Source organism: Eleutherodactylus coqui, unplaced genomic scaffold (genome assembly GCF_035609145.1).
Source record: "Eleutherodactylus coqui strain aEleCoq1 unplaced genomic scaffold, aEleCoq1.hap1 HAP1_SCAFFOLD_71, whole genome shotgun sequence".
Taxonomy (NCBI): Eukaryota; Metazoa; Chordata; class Amphibia; order Anura; family Eleutherodactylidae; genus Eleutherodactylus; species Eleutherodactylus coqui.
In genome coordinates, this window is record NW_027101939.1 from 308,735 (window position 1) to 325,344 (window position 16,610).

General features: G+C 43.1%; 1 protein-coding gene across 1 annotated transcript in view; it reads right to left on the reverse strand.

The window, feature by feature from the left end:
- Positions 1–12,186: 12,186 nt before the first annotated feature.
- Positions 12,187–16,610, reverse strand: part of EPB41L4B (erythrocyte membrane protein band 4.1 like 4B) — a 222,769-nt gene continuing 218,345 nt past the window's right edge. The window contains exon 16 of the mRNA XM_066588660.1: positions 12,187–14,496. Coding sequence (XP_066444757.1) covers positions 14,349–14,496 — 148 coding nt within the window. The 3' untranslated portion in view covers positions 12,187–14,348. The remainder of the gene's footprint in view (positions 14,497–16,610) is intronic.

Sequence of the window (16,610 nt, forward strand, 5' to 3'; positions counted from 1 at the left end):
CATATATAGAGAAGAGGGGCAGACATCTGCATCAAGTTATAAAAGAACCAAAAGCTTTAATACTTAAATGAAGAATGGGAAGCTATCAACACTGAAAGTTGGGATGGTTTGATCGATAGATCTGACCAATAAAAGGCTGCTCGGAGGTTCCTTGCATCCCTGTGTCATGCACCGCACACTCCAAACACAAACCACCCCTGCTTCCGCTGATACTGCAGTGATATGTTACTTCCTACCGTCTAACCGCTCCCCTACTGTCCTAAGATCAGCAATGAGGCGCAGGTGGAAGAGTAATAAATGACTGCAGGAGGTGTGTTAGTGGTCTGTAGCCATGACAACACATGGCTCTACATTGAAGCTGCATGCACAACGTGGTAGGATGATTTTAATTAAGACTTTTTACAAACTTGCTTACTTTTTATTCCATGTACTGTACAAAAAAATGGTCGCAAGGCTGCATCTACAATTCAGATTTACAAAAGTGGCAATGCAGGTCAAAGCTACACATGAATTAAATCAAAGATGGGGAACAAAAATACATATACAAAAGCACTGATAAAAATATGACCGTGGTCACTGTAGAAAAGAAAAATGTTAAATACGTTATAATTAAGGATCAGACGACTCCTACAATGTTGAGTTCAAATCATATATATATGGAGAGAACATCGTAACATAGTAGGTTAGGCTGAAGGGAGACAATGTCCACCCCCCCCCCCCCCCAACCCCTTGAAGGTAATGTTTTCTTAAATTATGTAATGTGATTTTACTGCCTTCTCTACCTAAGGTTCCCCAAGTCCTTCTCCATGTCAGTGTACCCCAGTGGTTTGCCATTTAGAGTACCAATGTGCATAGCCTTTGAGAGACGAAAATTTCTCCCTTTTCCACCCCCAACCTATCCAGATCCTCTTGCAACCACCTTGAGTCCTCTCGTGGTAATGTCGTCATAATTTTATATCTGCAAATATCAATATGTTACTGTACAATCCTTTTACCAGGTAATATATTAAAAAGTATAGGCTCCAATACTGCCCCCGTGGTACCCCACTAGTAACGGTGACCCCTCCAATACTGCTCCCTTTGGTACCCCACTAGTAAATGTTGAGCCCCTCCAAAAACTACCTTCTGTAATACCCCACCAGTAATGGTGTCCTCTCCAATACCGCCCCTTGTGGTACCTCACTAGTAATGGTGACCCCTCCCATACTGCCACCTGTGGCACCCTGCTAGCGACGGTGGCCCAATCAGAGTATGTACCATTCATAAGTACCTTTGCTTTATATCACTGACCAGTTACTTACCCCCTTACACACATTCTCCCCCAGACCAAGCATTCTCATTTTATATACCAATCTTTTATACAGCACAGTATCAAACACTCTGGAAAAATCCAGATACACAAGATCCAGCGACTCCCCAATCCAGTCTAGAACTTACCTCCTTGTAGAAGCTGATCAGGTTGGTTTGACAGGAACAATCTCTCATAAACCCATGCTGATACAGAGTTATGCAGCCATTGCCCTTGAGGTCCTACAGGATAGCATCTCTTGGTTTCTCTGAGAACAATCAAAGTAATCTTGTAGATATGATACCTTTTAATGGCTAACAAAAATACATGATGTTACAGCGAGCTTCTGGATCTTCTATCAATCCTTCCTCAGGCTAAAAACGGAACTGGTTTGGATGGGGCATATATATAGTATACAAATGCAGAGAGGACACCCCTCTTGATTGAAATACAAATGTTCACACCCAGAAATTTGACACGGTTTTGCACTCAAAACATAAAACAGGCAAACTGTGCTGCTCTTATTTTTGAGGACATTGTCCCAGTCAATAAAGTTAAGGGCATCACTAAGTTGGTCAAACTTTGCCTTCCTAAAAGTTTATTTTTTAGCTCCTCTGTAAAATTCTCTATTGAACGACAAGGTGAAATGTAGTATATCATGGTCACTATTTCCCAGGTGCCCCCCAACCTGCACCCCTGTTATTGCATCAGGTTTGTAGGTTAATATCAAGTCCAAAATGTCCGTCCCCCTTGGGTACAGGAAGTTGTTACCTTTCTGGTTTCGGATTCCCAGTTTATATCGGGATAGTTCTGGAAGCCCCCCATAATAATTACCTCCTTGTGATTGGCTGCTTCATCTATTTGCTTTAGTAATAGTCTGAGTAGCTTCTGTTATATTTGGTGTCTATAGAAACCACTATTGTTTTTACCTCCATGTATCTCTACCTACAGAGACCCCACATGATCATCTCCCTCACTTATATCCCCCCATAGTGTTGGCTTTAAACAGGATTTGACATAAAGAAAACTCTTTGCGGTTTTTATGATCCCCTCTAAACAGACTATAACCGTGTACATTCACCGCCCAGTCATATCCATAGCCCCATATCTAGTACTTAGAACACGGCACAGTTCTATGACCGCCACGCATAGGGGTTGAGTAATGCTCCATAGCTCAGACTGGCGGTTGTAGCATTCACCCAGGAGAGCAGTTGTCAGTCAGCTGGACGAAGCCAAAGGTGAAATGTGCAGGTTGGTATGTATGACATGGAGATTGGTTGTGCCTACTGTAGGTCTATAGAAGCATGATTTTGTTTGTGAGCCCCTTAGATGTGTGACCTGAGGGGATGATTTCCCTTGTATGGATGCTGCATTTCCTTAATGTTCTGTTTTTAAATGCTTTTATTATTTTTGTAATTCTCCAGCAATGTTTTAATGATACATTTCTGCAGTCCTGTCTTGGGTTTGTTCTATCGGGCGGGGGAATGGCCATCATTGCAACAAAACTGCTGCTGAGAATAAAAGCCTACACAGGTAAGTTTGTTTAAGGCTTCTCTCCAAACACCGATAGCACTGGCCAAATTAATCACTTAAATTACGCTTCGTATTGTTCTCCGACGCGCCTCGTTTATCACAGCTGTCGGAAAGATAAACTGTTGCCCAGTCACAACACCGAAATGAAAGCGGAGCTCTGATTGGTTGCGATAGGCAACAAAGGCTTTTCTTATTAGACATGTTTGATAAATGAGGCCTAGTATGTTTTACTTGTAGAATAGGTCATTGGTTAGCATTGCACGGGCGCTACAGCAGGCGCCGTTACTATGCAGCCTGTCCGCCGACTCTAGGCAGGACGATGCTACTTGGTGTTGGGGCTGCTCTGGTAATCTGGTGGAAAGCTGTTGGGCGTTTTGTAATATTGGACAGACAGTGAAATATCACAAACTGAAGTGTTGCTACAAAATACTTCAATGATGCAGTCCACAATAGATTCGGGACCTAGGGGACCGCACTGGCCAAAACCCTAAACATAGTCTATGGCGTCAGCTCAGTAAGGGGTTTTTATGGAAACATAAACCTCCATTTTTCTGTGATTTGACTATTAACGTACAATTTCTGAAACAGACGGGGATGTTTAACAGTCTTTCTATAGAAGGACACACTGCAGGTTTATTGACGGATGCCACTATACAAGCGATACAGCGGCATGTGGAACCCATAGACTTCCATGTTGGGAATACATATATATGCAACTAGCTGATATACCCGGCTTCGCCCGAGTTAATTTGGTACTGGTGTTTATCTGGTGTTCACACGGAAAATCTTATGTAGTCGTGGTTATTTTAGAGGTACTGAGGAAAAACATATGTTCACCATTTTGCATAGTTCTCTGCGTTACCCAGGAAACACCACGTGGAGGTAACCATGCAACGTTTCCTTCATATAAAATGACATCAGGAAGTGAGAGAATTAGATTACGTACATAAAATTTGGACACTAATTCTTTTGCGCTTAGAATTGAATAATCGAGTTGGGACCCATTAACTTTTCATATTTATGACACAATCAATGCTTGTGCCCAAATTTCATGTTTCTATGACATTGGGAAGTGAGAGTTTTGGATTATGTACGTAAAATTTGGATGCTAATTCTTTTGCGCATAGTATTGAATAATCGAGTTGGGACCCATTAGCTTTTCCTATTTATGACATAATTAATGCTCGTGCCAAATTTCCCGTTTCTATGACACCGGAAAGTGAGAAAATTACATACCTCACGTAAAATTTGGACGCTAATTATTTTGCGCATAGAATTGAATAATGGAGTTGGGGCCCATTCGCTTTTCCTATTTATGACATAATCAATGCGCATGCCAAATTTCCCGTTTCTATGACACCGGAATGTGAGAAAATTAGATTCCGTACGTAAAATTTGGACGCTAATTCTTTTGCGCATAGAATTGAATAATGGAATTGGGACCTATTAACTTTTCCTATTCATGACATAATCAATGCTTGTGCCAAATTTCCTGTTTCTATGACACTGGAAAGTAAAGAAATTACATTCCGCACGTAAAATTTCGACGCCAATTCTTTTGCGCTAGAATTGAATAATGGAGTTGGGACCCATTAACTTTTCCTATTTATGACATAATCAATGCTCGTGCCAAATTTCATGTTTCTATGACACCGGAAAGTGAAAAAATTAGATTCCGCACGTAAAATTTGGACGCTAATTCTTTTGCGCATAGAATTGAATAATCGAGTTGGGACCCATTAACTTTTCCTATTTATGACATAATCAATGCTCGTGCCAAATTTCCCGTTTCTATGACATTGGGAAGTGAGAGATTTAGATTATGTACGTTAAATTTCGACACCAATTCTTTTGCGCTAGAATTGAATAATCGAGTTGGGACCCAATTTATTTTCCTATTTTGGAGATAATCTATGCTTGCGCCAAATTTCATGTTTCTACGACATCGGGAAGTTGGAGAACTTTTGGCGAGTGAGTCAGTGAGTGAGTCAGTGAGTGAGTCAGTGAGTGAGTGAGTCAGTCAGTCAGTCAGTGAGTCAGTCAGTGAGTCAGTCAGTGAGTCAGTCAGTGAGTCAGTCAGTCAGTGAGTCAGTCAGTGAGTCAGTCAGTGAGTCAGTGAGTCAGTTAGTGAGTCAGTCAGTGAGTCAGTCAGTGAGTCAGTCAGTGAGTCAGTCAGTGAGTCAGTCAGTGAGTCAGTCAGTGAGTCAGTCAGTGAGTCAGTCAGTGAGTCAGTCAGTGAGTCAGTCAGTGAGTCAGTCAGTGAGTCAGTCAGTGAGTCAGTCAGTGAGTGAGTCAGTGAGTCAGTGAGTCAGTGAGTCAGTGAGTCAGTCAGTGAGTCAGTCAGTCAGTGAGTCAGTGAGTCAGTCAGTGAGTCAGTCAGTGAGTCAGTCAGTCAGTGAGTCAGTCAGTGAGTCAGTCAGTCAGTGAGTCAGTCAGTGAGTCAGTCAGTGAGTCAGTCAGTGAGTCAGTCAGTCAGTGAGTCAGTCAGTGAGTCAGTCAGTCAGTGAGTCAGTCAGTGAGTCAGTCAGTGAGTCAGTCAGTGAGTCAGTCAGTGAGTCAGTCAGTGAGTCAGTCAGTGAGTCAGTCAGCGAGTCAGTCAGCGAGTCAGTGAGTCAGTCAGCGAGTCAGCGAGTCAGTCAGTGAGTCAGTGAGGGCTTTCAGCTTTATATATATATAGATATACTTTGTACTGGATGCCTCTGTATGGAACAGCACAGCAGCCTAGGCTACTCTATAAAATATATGTATCGGCCCAACAGAGGCCATAAGGGCATTCTTGGCCTCTTTCGAATTAATGAAGGCCTATAGAGATGTTTGACGTGTCAGCAGCCATATTACAATATTTTCTAGAAAAACAATTTTGAAGTTTTGTAGGTCTGTGAGAAAACGTCTGTATACTAATATTTACTGGCCATAGCGTAAAGTGCAACACTTGGAAGCGGGGTCAGTAACAGCAGGGATGCTGCAGAGGGGTCACTGGTTGATGCACATGATGAGAATGAAGCAAATATACACAATCATCACACATTCACCAGTGGAGAGAGCATACTGAACCCCTCAAGCAGTCCCTATTTGTAGCCAGCACATCCAATGGAGAGTCCCACCGGATGGTGATGGCACGTCTGTAAGTGCAGATACTTCCAAGGAGAGAGATCCATCAGCTGTCAATAGTGTGAAATCCTTGGTATCCCCGACAACCGGCTGCCCGTGAAGATGTCGGTGTCGCCACGCTCCTTGGATTCAGACTCCTCTTAGCTGGAGGACACAGTTGGAGGTTTGTGCTTCCCAGTAAACGTACAAACACATCCGTATAATAGTATATATGTACAGAACATGTGGCGCCTACATACACAGCTACATTTATATAACTATGTAACATGTAGATGCATCCATGTTGCCATCATTCTCAGTGCTTGCGGCGTCTTGGCGCCCCTTTCGTATTCGCAGTAACAGTCGCCCACAGAATTTGTTCTTCACTTTGCGTTGAAGTTGCTCTCTAGATCTTTTGGTCATAGATTAGATTCTTATATACGAGGCTCAAGGTTTTCCTAAATATACCAGCATGCTCTCCAGTATAAACCAACGTACTATACTTCATATTTATCACATTTAAGGCGGCATTTCAGAGTTTTCCATTTTTAGACAAAAATAGCAGCTACATCCAACAATAATCCACCTTATCTGTCATCGCTCCCAGGTTTGCATTATAAACCATTACTTTACATTAAAGGCAACAAAATAAATAAGACAAGAGGTGTGCCTTGCCTAAAGAGGTTTTAAGGGCCTGTGATGATTGCCTATCCTCACGTTAGTTCATCCCCATCAGATCAGTGTGGCTCCAATTCCCAAACCACTCGCATAGACAGTGGATGAACAGGCTGCTGAGCTCTGACCTCTTCGTTTTACCATGCACAGTGCCATACATTTTATAGTGTTTGTCTCGGGTTTTGCACCTCAATCCCATTCACTTCATTAAAGGGGTATTCCTGGGCTTTTTAAAATTCTTTCTATTGATGACTGCGAGGTTATCAACAGATGATCAGCGGAGACTTGTCCTTTGGTTCTCCATCAATCAGCCTATTCCTGTGGCCACTGTCTCTGCAGTCAGCATAAACCATGGACCATAGCACAGTGGCCGAGGTTAGTATTGCCGAAGCACTTCTTATTGTATTCAATGGAAGCTATGCTGCAATAACAACCTGCTTCTTGCACTGACTGCAGTGACAGCGGCCCCAGGAATCTACTAGGGGCTCCCAGACGATCATCAATGGAAAAAAATAAAAAGTCCTGGAATAACGCTTTAACCCCTTGAGTGGCACGCCCGGAAATTTTCTGTGAGGAGCTCCACTGCCGATAGTAATATAGCCCGGAAGATTTCCGGGCTATGTTTCACTATGGGAGCTGCAAAGCACAATGGCATAAGCTGTGGCAGTGTGCTCTGCCTGCACAGTCCCTCATAGAACAGTGCAGGACTTTAAAAAACAGAAGGAGGAAGCTATTGCCGATCTGCCAGCAATCTCCCGCTTCTAAATTCAAAGTTCTGCTTTGTTTACAGGTTGCCATAGAGACAATCGGCTTGTCAGAAGCAAGCCGATGGTCTCTGTGGCAGGAAGAGCTGGTGCTTGACTGTCAGAGGATAGCCAGGCACCAGATCTTACAGCAGAGTTCAGAGAAAACCTCAGATTTCTGCTGTATTAACCCTTTAAATGCTGCAGTCTGTGTGACTGCAGCATGTAAAGGGCTGTCACCATCGGACCCCCGGAATGTGATCATGGGGTCCTGATGGGTCTCTGTAAAAGTCTCCTAAAAAGGACAAAAATAAAACAAAAAAGTAAAAAAAAAAGTAAAAAAAACACACTTGTCTCTCTTTACTTTGTAAAAAATTAAAAATAAAATCACACATGTGGTATCCCTGCATTTGTAATGACCCAGAGAAGTTAGTACATTATTTAACCCCTTAATGACAGCCCCTTTTTTCTTTTTTCCCCATTTTTTTCCTCCCTGTTTAAAAAATCATAACTCCTTTATTTACCCATCGCCGTCGCTGTATGAGGGCTTGTTGTTTTTTGTAGGATGAGTTGTATTTTTCAATGGTGCTATTTAAAGTACCATATAATGCACTGAAAAACTTTTATAAAATTCTAAGTGGAGTAAAATGAAAAACAAATGACATTCCACCATCTTTCGGTGCGTCTTGTTTCTACGGCGCACAAACTGCAACATAAATGACCTGATAACTTTATTCTACGGGTCGGTACAATTACTACGATACCAAACTTGTAGGAGTTTTTTTTTGCTGTAGTACTTGTATTTTTTTTCAAAGACGTTTAATTTTCTGCTGCATCTTCTGTGCGCAATAACTTTTTTATTTTTCTGTCGACGTACTTCAGTGAGGGCTCATTTTTTGCAGGATGTCCTGTAGTTTACGTTAGTACCAATCCAAAATACATACGGCTTTTTGATCGCTTTTTATTGCATTTTTTCTAGGAAACAGGGTGACTGAAAAAGTGCATTTGTGGCGTTCTTTATTTTTTTTTTGGACTTCACCGTGGGGGTAAATAATGCACTATGATAGACTGGACTTTTACGGACGCTGCGATACCAAATATGTATTTTTCTTTTATGATTTTTATTTTTTTATTATAGATACGGCAAAAGGGGGGCGATTTAAACTTTTATTACTTTTTTTTTAATTTAAACTGTGAAAAAGTCGTGAAAAAGAAAAAAAAGTCTTACAATTTGGTATTGGCATAAAATGTACTGGCCTGTAGAATTACTTAAATACATTATTTATACTGCTCAGAGAATGCAGGGAAAAATAATTAAAAAATAGCCAGAATTACAGATTTTGTTAATCTTGCCACTAGAAAAAAATGGAATAAAAAGCAATTAGAAAATGTTCCAAAAAATGAGATAAATGAAGACTGGAGTTCATTCCGCAATAAACACGGCCTTCTAGAGCGCTGGCGATGGAAAATAACTTTATTACGGCTCTTGGAATGCGGCGACACAAAAGCAATCCTTTAAGAAAAAAAAATGTTTTAAATGTACAAAAATAGCAAAACATAAACAAACAGTATAAACTTGGTATCGCCGGAATCGTGTGACTCAGAGAATAACGTTATCACACTATTTATTCTGCACGCTGAACGCCGTAAACGTGGAATCCAAAAAACTAATGGCAGAATTTCTTTCCCCCAATCTCCCAACAAATTTTTTTACAAACGTTATGCAATATATTATATTTACCCAAAAATGATGCCATCAAAAAGTACAACTTGTTCCACAAAAAACAAGCCTTCATACGGCCGTGTCAATGGGGAAATGAAGAAGTTATGGCTCTGGGAATGAGACTGCAAAATTAGCTGAAATTAAATGATTGGCCCATTTAAAAAACCTGCCCTGGTGGGTCTGACGGGGGTAAGAAACCTGCCACTCAAGGGATTAAAGAACCTGCCCTGGTGGGTCTGACGGGGGTAAGAAACCTGCCACTCAAAGGGTTAAAGATTCTGCCCTGGTGGGTCTGACAGGGGGAAGAAACCCACCACTCAAGGGGTTAAAGAACCTGCCCTGGTGGGTCTGACGGGGGTAAGAAACCCGCCACTGAGGGGATTAAGACTGAGCGGCAGAGAGGTCATGTGACTGATGAATGTGGAGTCAGTTTGATTACTTCACAGCCCCAACAGCTGATCGCTAGGAATGCCAAGGAGTGGACCCCACCAATCTTATGCAGATGACCTATCCGAAGAATAGATGAGCCCGGGCATACTAGCGTATTTGGGTCATATCCTGGGCAGCACATGCACCCATTCTAGCCTATGGGACTATGCATACTGCTGATTTTCATGCGACCATCCAACTGAATGCATGTCCTAGCCTTGTCTTTCTCACGGATGTAAAGCATGTGACTATGTGGGGCGCTGTGCATCAGAGTGCGCGGTCCGATGCGTGGTCCGGTGTCTGCCGTGTCTGATGTCAATCACGGCTCAGCTCGCACCCGCGCCAAGTTACATCCTGGAAACACTAACTTACAATTAAACATCTTAAGAAGGCACCGCTGGTAAATCCCCACATCCCAGACGCCGGATCTCATGATGTCACGGCAATCCTCACTGGTTACAAAATAAAAGGTTTAATATTTCTCATTGTTATCAGTCCCAGCTGGGCGATCAGGGCAGATTTACAGATGCCCCTTTTATATATGCCACCACTTGTGAAGGTATAAAACTGCATGAAAACCGCTCCTGTCTAGAACGCTGAAATACACCAATCCTACAGTCGGCACAGCAGACATTACAGTATGCCGTCAACCCGCAGAGCGGCACCAACCACCCTCACTGATGGCAGCCGGGCGCCTCATTAGAAATCAAAGCAATTCTACAGATAATGAGATACTACAGCCACGCTGTATCTTACACATTGCCTAATCTGATGCCTCTAACATGCCAGGAACACACCCACATCCGTAGCTTGGATTTTATTTTAGAGGCGTGTGTTTCCGCATTAAATACAGTTTTCACACATATCTTGAAACTCCTCCAGCAGTAGCTTCAGGGTAATGCAAACGTCAAGGATTATTTTGCACGGTGATAACCCACAGTGATGTCACAGTAATGTGACATCACAGGGTCAGTGCACACAACATGCCAGGCACCTGTGACCTCCTACATAGAAGGGACAGTCGCTCTGTGAATGGAGGCGCAGCACCCGGTGATCCTTCTTGCTCGCCTGATTCCATTCACAGTAAACTAGAGTCGCTAAAACACTGACAGCGCCTGTTTACACGGGTTAGCAGAACGGATACCCATCAAGTGACTGAGAGAAACTCTGCTGATTGGACTCATGAAGTTAAGGAAACATTCCAAAATATTATTTTGTTGGCCGATTTCTCACGTAGCGCCTCATTGCTGGCCGCGGGCACACAGGACGATTATCGCACAGAATTTTCTGTTTCCAGCAAGAGTTCAGGTGATAATCACCCTGTGTAAAGGTTCAGACGTATCACAGGTCAACATCACTCAACATGTGGGGAGAACTTGTAGCAGTTTGTGGATATCTAATTGCTTTACAATGGTTTGTTGTGTTAAGAGAACAATAGCTTTTGAATGGCTTAAAGGGGTTGTCCCGCGCCGAAATGGCTTTTTTTTTTTTTTTCAATAGGCCCCCCGTTCGGCGCGAGACAAACACAAGGGATGGGTTAAAAAAAAAAAAAAGTTTAGTACTTACCCGAATCCCCGCTCTGCGGCGACTTCTTACTTACCTTACCAAGATGGCTGCCGGGATCTTCACCCATGATGCACCGCGGGTCTTCTCCCATGGTGCACCGTGGGCTCTGTGCGGTCCATTGCCGATTCCAGCCTCCTGATTGGCTGGAATCGGCACACGTGATGGGGCGGAGCTACGCGATGACGCGTAGAAGGGGGCGGAGCCAGAACTCCTCTCGTGTCGAGACCCAAGAGAAGGGAGAAGACCCCTCTGCACAAGCGCGTCTAATCGGGAGATTAGACGCTGAAATTAGACGGCACCATGGAGACAGGGACGCCAGCAACGGAGCAGGTAAGTGAATAACTTCTGTATGGCTCATATTTAATGCACGATGTATATTACAAAGTGCATTAATATGGCCATACAGAAGTGCTGAACCCCACTTGCTTTCTCAGGACAACCCCTTTAAGTTAACTTGTTGCAGAAAGTCAGCAAAATCAAGTTAAATTTTCTGCATCTGTATGCCCGACTGGAAAAAGAACCGTATACATACATACTTTTGTTTTCTCTTTTTCTACTCTTGCAGAACAAAAACGCTTCTATTTGGAAACTACTCTATTACTCAGACTATAAGGCCCCCTGTCCACGGGAGCCGCCGCCGATTCTCCGCTGGTCAGCCCTCTCCATCATTCATTCACTTTATGCATCTAGGTCCCCTCCCCCGGCACGCAGGAAAAGCGCTGATTTAATGGCAAGTACAGCTGTAAAGTTACTTTACGGCCCCTGCAAGGAGCAGCCCGAGATACTGCAGTGCCTACTAGGAATTGCGGCCCTGGCTCCAGGAGGAGGACGTTAGGGTTGGGTGCACACAACCTTAATTCAAACAAACCACGGCCTCTCATTGCTCAAACAGACTAAAACGGTTTTGGTAGGTTTCGATTTCTTACTAATATTTTTCCAGAAAATGAACAGCGTAGGCTACTTGAGAAAAGGGAGGGTCCCCAAAATGTCACAAATTAGTAGCCACTTGCTCCGCTGATCCTGAATGGTCGGGCAGCTGCTGCTGTTGGACTGCGCCCGCATCACTGCTGCAGCCTTTCTTGCATGCACTTGCTGCTATAAGCTTGTATTGCTACACATTGATATAGAAAGCTACAATGTCCATTTGCAGAAGCGGTTTGTCCTTCATTTAATCACAGATGGCATACAATGGATTACAACTTTGAAGGTGCAAAATAGATTTTTTACTGCAACATGAAAAATAATTAAGAGAAAAAAAACAGCACTTTAATTAGCACAAATATTCCCATGGAAGGCGGTCATATAGTCATAGTGGGCATTAGGCTCAGAGACCCCCAGCCACCAGACTCTTTACATTGGTTAGTGTGTAACCGTTCCAGCTTTCATCATGTTTGTCCTTCTTTGCCCAAGACATCTGAACAACACGTACAGAGAATACATGACATGCCCAGGAGCGGACACCAACAGGTGATGGTCCTCCAGTCCAGATCCCACTAATGACAACTTCTGAAAAGCCTCAATAGCATCCTAGGAGGTTCCCTTAACTGAAGATACACTTTAACCTCTTAAAGGACCCAGCACTGTAAATAAACAGAGTTTGGTCCTGAGCTTTAATTCCCTTTGATAGTAAAAATATGGCGTAGTATTAAAGTACCTACAATCTAACAGGAGCAGCCGAGGACCCGGAGCAGAAGACAGAAGCAGTTTAGAACTACTTCTGCCTTCTATTTTGCAGGCTAGATAGTGCTGAATAAGCACCATGTACAGCATAGAGGATGCATAGATAGTTCCTCTATGGGACCCAGCGATCATATGATGCTCGGTAACCCCTGGCATGACAGAGGTGCAGGGTCTTAGGAGATCCCAGACCAGCAATGGTAGTGATGGTCACACGAGAAGGCGGTTACCCCTGTAACTGGGGCTCCTATGCATGCAGCTCTTATGGATGCCCCAGCTACAGGGGAAAACTGTGGCAAAAGAAAATCCTATTGTGAGAGTCCCCAGAGAGGAGACAAAGTAATAGGGGACACAGATATTAAAAATACATCCAAAATTAAGTTTAAAGAAAAAGTACAGAATACAAATCAATATTAAAACACCGCCGTCGCCATATCTGCCCTGTAATCAAACATTATCCAAGTCATATGTCAGAACGTCTGAAACAAAACAGGGAACCAATTCTTGTACTTCTCAGAGCTGTAATGTACCAATTTTAAAAATAAAGAACTATAAATTAAATAATTTATTTTTACTTTTTGCACACATTACCCCTAATGAAAAACTGAAGAAGGAAATAGAACTTAGTGGGAAAAGTATTAAAAAATAGCTCTAGGTCCCGAAAAAAAACAAAAAAATCCAGCAAAAGTCATTTTGGCAGCCCAAGAAAACAAAAATTAAGGCCATACAACTCCCACAAGCATGAAATCGCTAAAGAGTGTCTGGCCCTGTAGGAGCAAAACAATCTGCTCCTGTTCAAGGGGGTTTCCAGCAAGTTACAAATTGATGACCTATCCTCGGGATAGAGCATCAACAGCTAATCGCCAGGGGTCTGCCATTCAGGACCGCCGCCGATCAGCTTTTCATGGGCTACTGTCACGTGATGGCAGCCCGGGGAACTGCTTATTGGTGTGAGCATCCAAAGTGGTGGAACCCTGCCGGATTGGCTACTGATGAGTGGGGAAAGGTCAGTTGTTAGTTTTAATGCTAAATCTGGTGTGAGATTACATGAAGGGGTGAGTCAATAGGTTGCACCCATCAAAGCTGCATTGCAAACTGTCCAATATTCTATCCAAGAATTCTTGAGTTCTACAAGGCGACACAATTTCTCTTTTTAATTAAATCGGTCATAACACAATGATACGGTTGCATAGCTGGAAGGGCCACAACCACCAAGGACTGGACTTACCTAGTGTTTGACGGAGCGCTGGTCATGATCGACTCATTACAGTAGCATATATAGGTTTACAAAGGCACAAGGAAGCCTCTACACGGTACTTTAAAGCCACTGCAACAAAATACCGTGATCACCTACAGCGGTTGGCCTCAACATATAGTCTTTACGTACTTTATCATCTATTGGAAGGCAGTTGGTCAACAGGTATGAACAGTCTTTCCAATTAAACATTGTGTGAAATCCATACAACTAAAAAAATAGATTCTTCTTCTACCTGAGAGTTAGTTTGAACAATGTAAGCGCTCTAAGGTCCGTACTTGACACAATACTTGGTTTCAGATGATGGCTGACAGATGAGTTCATGAATGTAATGGATGTCTGATGATGGTTGAAGTAAGTCAATGAGTCTCATAGCGTTGTCATGAGTTTGCCGTGATACAGAATGCTCTGAGCGCCTCCCAAGTTCCTTTGGTTTTGATCTTGAATGTATCGCGTGTTTCTGCCGTCGCCACTGGAGGCTGGTTTCCAAAAGGCCCTGTCATCATGAGAAGACGGCCTGCGCCATTTGCACAGTCGCTGGTTAGTTACAAATGGAACTAGTATACTCTAAATACAAGACTTACACATTATGTAGGATCTTCAAAACATTTGAACATTGGTGAAAAAACACGATTAAAAAAATCCACTTCACCTGAAAATATTTAAGTCGTTTTCTATGCAGATTATAAAACAATGCTGAAGAAGATTTTTTAGCAAGGAAAGCCCAAGTGTTAAATCAGTCCTCATTGTTTGCACCGAATGGCCAGCAACATATGAAGCCTCTATGTTCCGTATGTTAGATAATGTGAGAGGTGGCAGGAGAGCGGCGCGGCCACAGCCTGCGCCACCCTCTGTGGACTAGAATGTCACCGCAAACTAAGCTCTCGCCATGCGTACAAACCACATGAAGCTTTTGGCATACAACATGGTGTTTATGGCCAAATGCAGACCAAGGGGCGGCCTGTTGACAAACATTTGGCAGTGATAAAGGACTCCATGTCAGCGATAGATTAGGTTTCTGAACTCCTGCTGTAGATAACCCTTTTACTTGGCAACAACTTGCATGTGTCCCATATGCCATCACCTCCTGTCTTTAGCATTTTATGCTTGATAAAAGGCATGCGTCTTAATACATTTGATGCAATTTGCTATGAATTAACAACAAAAAAAAATGTAGATAAATGTAGATATGGAGACTAGAGGTCCACAAGAGTAGGGAAGGATCCCATGAGCAGTTACATATTCAGTCTCACAGAACGGCAATGAAGACTGTATTTGGCCTGAGAGGTTTCTTCAACCAAATCATTGGACTAATTTTGAGACCAATTTCTACTACATATTTTTGGTGAAAACTATGTTAAGGGCCTTAAAACCACATGACATGGTTGTGAAAGGGCGTTTCCAGGTCTTAAATATTGATATGTACTGGACATGTTAGCGCTATGGCCTATACATTGTATATTAACCCACAGCATACTACATACATGATTAGCGACCAGTATTGCTGCTCAATCCCACTGATCCCACGGGAATGAGCTGAAGACAGACAATGTGACTGATGAACAAAATGTCCTTTAATGAAATGCTTCACAGAGGCAGAGAGGCTTAAGAAAGTGCTAAATTACAACCCACGGAAACCCCTCCAGAAGGCTCTCCAGACAACGGCTCACCATTTGTTATTTTCTCCCTCTACCATAGGTCCACCATCAGGGCTGATGTCTACCTGCTTATCTGGCATTCATGGCCTGATCTTGGCCAGTGCATCTCACCAGCTGCTACCTGCCTCCTCCGGTATATACAGGGTGGTTGTGCCTCAGATGTATATTGGCAACTCCAGGGGGTCAATGAGGATGATTGGGTCTCAGCCCTGTGTCCTTTTAAATACATCTTAGGAGGCCTCCGCTTTCCTTATGGGTTACCCAATTGTGGGTTAACACGACTGAGATTTGTCTCCACCTGAAACCAAATACCACATCACTAACCATCTAGTGTGGTTCTGTGACATCCTTACCACATGAAGCTCCTGATGTTCTGTCTGAACGGCCAGAGAAACACCTCGAGCATTCTAAATATCTGTACGTTTTAAATTGAAAATCAGTCTATTGAGAGCTCTGTCATTTATAACATACATGCTATCGGAACATCAATCCAATCGTTCTGTAATATACTGTTCAGTCTGTACCCCTCTGTGGGCCTGGTTTATCCGTCCTCTGTACCCCACTGACAGTCCTTGCTAGACATCGCTAAGGGTGCTACGTGCTGCGAAACACATAGGCAGCCTCTTTAGCGTTTATCATCAAGCGTTTTCTACCTCTTTGGCTCCTTGGTTGTGGATCTTTGGCCGCAGTCCTCGACCTCCATTCTGTGGGTGGGGGTCAGACACCATAAGGAGGCACTAGCGAGCCTGGTGATATTTATGTGGGGGGGGGGGGGGGGGGGTTGTCTATCCAGCTTACAGCACCCCCTTTATTAGGCCCTACCATCCTTCAGCGCCTTGTTATCCCTTTTTCACATCTTTGGGGTCTGTTCACCTTTGTTCTATGGGTCTTTACCATAGAGTCTAGGTGTGTTTGTCCCATGGCTTTAATTATTTATCAATAAAAACGTGTTTTAGGTTATTCTTCTGTAGGG